Raw genomic sequence first — 7158 nt, 5'->3', positions numbered from 1 at the left:
CAACCCTTTCCCTGGGCTGTAGTTTATTCTCCTGTTCACAACCTGAGGACAGTTGGGCCAGCCTCTTAAGCACTGTAAGGAGATCTGAGCAAAAACCCTTTCAAAATAAATCAGCCCTGTTGATCCCCAGCTCTGAGAGCTGGGGCAACTCATCCCAACACTTGCCTGTGTTTCACTGTGGAACAGGTTGTCTTGCTTCAGCTCTTTCATAAAACCAACCCTAACACACATCTACTTGGCCATTCTTGGCAAAAATAGAAATAAAAAACAGCCGGTCCTGGAGCATCGGAGTACTGTAAGGTCAGAGTGCTTTGAGGGTCCAGCTGAGGCAACGGGGACCTCACAGCTGAATGACTGCTTGCTAATGGCATAGTGGAAGGACACCAGGGGCCTAGGAACAAAGTCAAACAAGCATCTGAGTGAGGAAATGTGCCTACCCCACAATGACTTGCCCAGGAAATCAGGAGGCATTTAGGACCACCTTCTTTTTAAATATTTTATTTATTTATTCATGAGAGGCAGAGAGAGAGGCAGAGACACAGGCAGAGGGAGAAGCAGGCTCCATGCAAAAAAGCCTGATGTGGGACTCAATCCCAGGACCCCGGGGTCATGTCCTGAGCCCAAGGCGTCTGGACACTCAACCACTGAGCCACCCAGGCGACCCTAGAACCACCTTTTTTTTTAAAATAACCATCCTGACAAGAGCTGTGAAGTATTAAATAGGTGTATGCTATCCGTGCTTGCATTCGGATCTCCCAACTTAGTGGTGTCAGTAGAACTAATGACTGAGATAGATAAAGTGGCATACTTCCTGCATGGATTAAGATTCTGTATGAAAGCCAGAATAAAGTGCTGCACACCTGCCACAGTTGAGAAAACATAGTCATAATTCCTAAGATGCTTATCTAAACTTTCTGGTCTTAAATTCTCAAACAGATCAGCTCAGAAAGATTTCAGATATTTGGAAGTTAGAGAAAATCACAAAAACTTCTGCAGGCATATATCAGTTCCAAATCTCTTACTCAGGAGAGCATCAAAATTACATTTGCTCTGACTCCTGCATGTGTGATCTGATAAGATCACTGACATATATCAATTGCTGCAAAATGAACCAAAACAATGACCCAGAATGAATAAAGCACTGATTTAAAAATATCCCTCATTCTAATGCTCTATTGTTTAATTAGTTAAATTTAAGAATATAAACATAAACTCTACTTTGACAGGTAATATAAAAACTTGCCAATGTTTGGAATTTCCCCTTAGAATTTTAAGCTACCTTATAAACATTATGTTTTCTTCCTTTTTTTTTTCTTCCATAGGAGTAAGACTGTATTTGGACTTTTTTGACAACATCTCAGCTCAGTAATTCAAAAAAAATCATCTGCTCTATTCAAGATGTTTTGTTATACATTATACAGTGTAAAATGATAAATAAGACTTCAGTCTCTATTATCAAAAGATATATTCTATGAAATTTTGTAGGAAAATTACATGTTTGGAAAACACAAATATAATATAGAAAGTTAAATGCTGTAAGAGGGATACAAAAATTAGAGGAATGAAAATTTTTTAAATTATATTTTCAAAAATCGAAGATTTTATTATTAAGATAATATTGGACAAATATAAGCATTTCAACAGAAATAAAAGGTAAGGCCTTTTCAGAAAAAGAAAACACTTGAAGTAATAGTAAAATAGACATAATAGAATGAAGTTCTCTTTGTAGATAGGTTAGGGGCTCAGATTGCCTAAAACAAAGGGTACATGAAGAGAAAGTAGTTGATTAAAATGCAAAGGACAAAAAAAATAAAAAATAAAAAATAAAAAGCAAAGGACAATGGGAGTAAGATCACAGAAGCCTTTAGCCATATTAATCAGTATGAAATGTGTTCCATAAGCTGTGGAGAATTATTAAGGTGAATTTTTTACTAATTCATTTTATTACTTTATTTGGCAAGCAACACATAACATTATGGCATTAGAAAGAATATTACATGATATCTCACCACAGTTAACCTTTCAGGGTACATCATCTTAAAACATTTACAAACATGAGACTATACTAAGAATCATGTTAAGTTACTTGCTTTTTAAATTATATATGTATATATATTTAATATATAATGAAATTTCCTGCATAACACACTTTTCATATCTTTCTTTTAAATAACTCCATAAAAGTTTATTTCTTGAGTGTATCCTCATTTATATCACCATTTCTATATTTTTACACATTAAATTGCTTTTTTAAAAAAATTATTCATTTATTTACTTGTTTACTTATTTATTTATTTATTTAGAGAGCAAGCACATGAACCAGGGGAGGGTCAGAGGAAGAGGGAGAGAGAACCTCAAACAGACTCCCCTCTGAGCATGAAGCCTGACATGGGGCTTGATCTCATGACTTTGAGATCATTACCTGAGCCAAAATTAAGAGTCAGATGCCTAAAACTGCCTGAGCCACCCAGCCACCCAACATTAAATTGCTTTTTATCATTATTAAAAATAAGTACAACAACAATATTTATTAACACCTACCATATGTCAGACACTGTTGTAGATGATTTTCATAAAACAGAATAAAATAGACTAATTCCAAGCTCCCACGAGACTGAACTTTTTGTTTTTTGTTTTCATGTATCAATATTTAATTCATCAAGATCTACATACAGGGTTAACAATATGTTGTAATGACACATCATCCTGTGTTGTTTTACAGTTAATATTCAAAGTTATTTCTAGTTGAACCCAATCATAATTATTGCTGTATGGAAAATAGGACCTGACCAATGTAATGGATTTTCTAGCAACAACTTTGCTTCATATGCATTTCTAAGTACTAGTTAAAAAAAAAACATTATTGTCACAAAATCCTGCATTTAAAATTCCCAGATGTCATAATCCCACGTTTCTTACACTTTTATAATAAGCCATTAGGTAAAACTATAATGTCTAAACTGTTGTTTATGTTGTTTATCCTTGATATGTTTTTCCTAGTTGGGAATTTCTGATGCAAACTCTAACCTTTCATCTGATTTTAGCAATGGCATATATACAGTGTGAGAAAATTGCATGTTGACTAAGGAATTAAAAATCACTGAAGACTTCCATTCATTCTCTATTCTACAGAGTGTGAAACTTCACATGCCTACAAGTTTTTCTACTAATAAAGATTTTTTCCATGCATATTACAATGAATAAGCTCTCCAGCATTAATTTTTGCTATTCTACTAGAGTGACCACCATCTGTAATTGTGTAATTTCCCATTTTAGGGAGGTTAGATTATTCATAGTGAATATTCTTCTGCATCCTACATCCGGAGATCATCTAATGTCTCTTCCTCCTTTATTATAAATATAAGGTTCCTCCAAATGAAGTTCACTCATGTTCTGTAATGATAAATTAGAAATGAAAGCACTTCCATAATGAATTTGGCCATAGAATTTCCCCCATTTAGGAGTTCTGGGATTGGTTTGAGCTGTGGCTGAAGGCTCTTCTGTGTTCATTTACTGCATTTAGAGTTGAGTTCTTTCACGTCTTCAAAGGCAAGAGCTTGTAACAAAGGCTTTTCCACATAGAGGACATTTATATGGGTTCTCTCCAGTATGAGTTCTCTCATGTTCTCTAAGGTTAGAACTTGTAACAAAGGCTTTCCCACATAGAGGACATTTATATGGTTTCTCTCCAGTGTGGGTTCTCTCATGTTTTCTAAGACAAGAGCTTGTAACAAAGCGTTTTCCACATAAAGGACATTTATATGGTTTCTCTCCAGTGTGAGTTCTCTCATGTTCTCGAAGACAAGAGCTTGTAACAAAGGCTTTTCCACATAGATGACATTTATATGGTTTCTCTCCAGTGTGAGTTCTCTCATGTTCTCGAAAACAAGAGCTTGTAACAAAGCTTTTCACATAGAGGACATTTATATGGTTTCTCTCCAGTGTGGGTTCTCTCATGTTCTCTAAGATTGGAGCTTGTAACAAAGGCTTTTCCACATAGGAGACATTTATATGGTTTCTCTCCAGTGTGAGTTCTCTCGTGTTGTTTAAGATAAGAGCTTTGAACAAAGGCTTTTCCACACAGATGAGATTCATAAGGCTTCTCTCCAGAATGAATATGCTTATGTCTAGTTAAAGATGAAAAATACCTGAAATGACTCCCACACTGATTACAGACAAATGGATTCTCTCCCGTGTGAGTTATTTTATGGGAACGAAGGTGGGAGTTTCGACTGAAGTGTTTTCCACATTCATCACATTTATAGGGTTTCTCTCCCGTGTGAATTCTCTGGTGTATGCAAAGCTTTCTTCTATTATGAAAATATTTCTCACATTCCTTACATTTATAAAGTTTGCCTTCCATATAAGGTTTCTGGTGTCTATATAGGTCATTTCTATGACTGAAAGGGTTTCCACATTCACTCCATTTATAGGGTCTCTGTCCAGTGTGAGTTAAAACATGCTGAGTCAATGTGTAGGGGTGAGTGAAAACTCCATCATACCCAATATGTGCAAAGGGGTCTTCTCCTGAGTGACATTTCTGTATTATTGTCTTGTAGTTAGATGCATCCTCCCTGCAGATGTCTTCCATAGATATTATTTCTTGTTTTTGATAGCTGTTTTCCAAGCCTGAAATAACTGGACCCCAGCCTTGGGCCAGTCCTCTCTCTTCCTTCCACAGCTCCCCTCCTTGCTCCCACTGGGCAATCATATCTGACTGGAAGAACTGACAGCCTACGGAGACCAGATGAGTGATATTCTCCAGCATTACATCAATGTACAGCTTTCTCTGGGACCTATCCATCAGGGTCCACTCTTCCTGGGTTAAGTCTACAGCTACATCTTTGAAGGTCACAGAGTCTTGTTCTTTAGAGTCTATGAAGGCAGACAGGTCCTGCAGGAGAGCGTGGGACTCCTGAGATGGCTCTTCTGAAGGACAGCCCCAGAGTGATCCCTCTGGCAGCGAGCTCTCCATTCTTAACACCAATTCTCCTGGTAGCAGTTCTCTGGATGTTAATCCTGTTTTTCTGCAGTTGCATTCTCAGGAATTCAGCCACCACCTCACCTCCTCTGGATCTCCCCACTCACGGACAGTCCAAGAAGTAAGGAGGAAAAGCTGCGATGGCGGGGAGGCTCCACGGTCTCTGGGCAGCTCTGCAGGCAGCCGGCATCTGCGCTCATCTCGAGACTGAACTTTTTGGATGTACACTAATATCTTTGTACATACATACTTATCATTGATTTCTTATATCTTTAAATGAATGCTGGGTGCCAATAGAATTGAATGTTTTTAAGGGTATCGATGCCTACCCCACAAGCTGTATATAAGAGTACATTTCTGCCCATACCTCTGACAACATACAGTATTACCAAACATTTGTCCTTTGTCAAAAAGGATGTAAATTACACATTTTCATAATGTATTTTTTCTTTAAAAGACTATCTAAAAAATAAAATAAAATAAAAAAGACTAGAGAGTGAGAAAGAGAGAGAGAGAGCATGCAAGCAAGTGGGAGAGGGGCAGTGGGGGAAGGAGAGAGAATCTGAAGCAAACTCCACACGCTCAGCATGGAGCCCAAGGCAGGGCTTGATCTCACCATCATGAGATCATGACCTAAGCCGAAACCAAGAGTCTGTCACTTAACCGACTAAACCATGCAGGCACCCCTATAATGCATCTTTTTACTTTGCTACTGATTTTCAACATTTTCATTTTTGCTCTTGTTGGATATTCTTTTGCATGTAGGAAGTGCCTGTTTATCTCTAGCATATTTTCATTTTTATTTTTTATTTATTTGTGATATTTCATGGTAAATTAAGAAAATTCTTTCTTAGGTATTTATTTTCCAAATATTTCCTCAATATGTCATATATATACCATAGATATATTACATATATCTGTAACATATATGTATGTATGACACTTATATATGAGAGAATAACATCTATTTTTTAATTTTTGTAGTGAATTTTAATAGAGAGGTTTATGATGATTTTGGCTTCTGGTATTGTTTTTAAAGGACTTACTAATGTCAGTAGTTATACAATTTACCTATATTACCACTACAAAACATCTTTTACATTTAAGATGTAAATCTTGTTGATTACATCAACAACTATATGCTATGTAATATAGGAGTCAAATTTCCTTTTCTAAGAGGTGAGCCTCCTATCTCCATACTATTAATTGACCAATTGATTATTTTCCTCAGTGATTAGTTCTCAAATAGTAAATTCTTCTCTATAAAAGCATTATTTCTCTGAGATATAGGGTGCAAAAATTTAAAAATAGCTCAGTAAAACCATTTTCCCCTTATAGTTTCCCAATGATTCCATAACTCCTGTCCAGGATCAAGACAGTAGCTGCCAATTCTTTACTGATATAAGAGAATTCTGAGGCTTCTGGGACTCCCTTCTAATTTATCCCTAAAAGCTGATGATTCCAAAAGCCACCATTTGCTTTTTCTAAATTTCTAAATACCTAACTTTCTAATATCCATGTATTATTTCATTTTTTAGTATGAATACACAACTCAACTCTAACGAGGAAAAGAGACAGTAGTTTCTTATAGATAGATTTCTATCTGTAGTTTAAAATTTATGCTACTTGGGTAAACCTTAGAACCCAATGAGCACCTCCATATACCTCTTAAACAGGGGGCAGTTCAGCTAAGTCCTGATCTTGAAGAAGCCATTAACAATAGTACCCTCAGATCTCATTGATGGAAAGTAAAAGGATCCCCAAGTGAGAAATGGAACTATTACAACTAGACTGGGAAAATGGAGGCACAGGTAATTGCTTAGCCATTTTCCTCTCTCTCTCTCTCTCTCTCTCTCTCTCTCTCTTTGTAACATCCAAATGATAAAGTCTTTCTTTTTCCCTCCCCAAGTTTTAGGTGTAAAGATTTTTAAGTTGTATTTAAATTGTAGCTAATTTAGGAAGACTTGAAAGTTCTGTGCCTAAATTACTGGATCTAGTTCTGAACCTGTATCTCTGTAGAGGAAGATATGAGTTACCTGGGAACACATCAAACTAAATACACCCTGCCTATACACACACGCACACACACTCTATATAATGGAGATCTCCCTATGCCTCCATTTGCTGTTAAAATCACTAAAACAGAAGCTCTAGCTTCTAATGGAAGTGGATCAAAT

General features: G+C 36.4%; 1 protein-coding gene across 1 annotated transcript; it reads right to left on the bottom strand.

Moving 5' to 3' along the window:
• Positions 1-3462: 3462 nt before the first annotated feature.
• LOC129514747 (zinc finger protein 501-like) lies at positions 3463-5172 on the bottom strand. Its single transcript, XM_055333464.1, is given in 2 exon segments — positions 3463-3910; positions 3912-5172. Coding segments are annotated over 2 exon segments (1431 nt in total). The 5' UTR covers positions 4976-5172; the 3' UTR covers positions 3463-3543.
• Between the last annotated feature and the right edge of the window lie 1986 nt (positions 5173-7158).

The sequence above is a fragment of the Nyctereutes procyonoides genome, unplaced genomic scaffold (assembly GCF_905146905.1).
Source record: "Nyctereutes procyonoides isolate TBG_1078 unplaced genomic scaffold, NYPRO_anot_genome, whole genome shotgun sequence".
Taxonomy (NCBI): domain Eukaryota; kingdom Metazoa; phylum Chordata; class Mammalia; order Carnivora; family Canidae; genus Nyctereutes; species Nyctereutes procyonoides.
The sequence above is the reverse complement of the archived record's forward strand: the minus strand, read 5'-3'. Positions and strand labels throughout refer to the sequence as shown.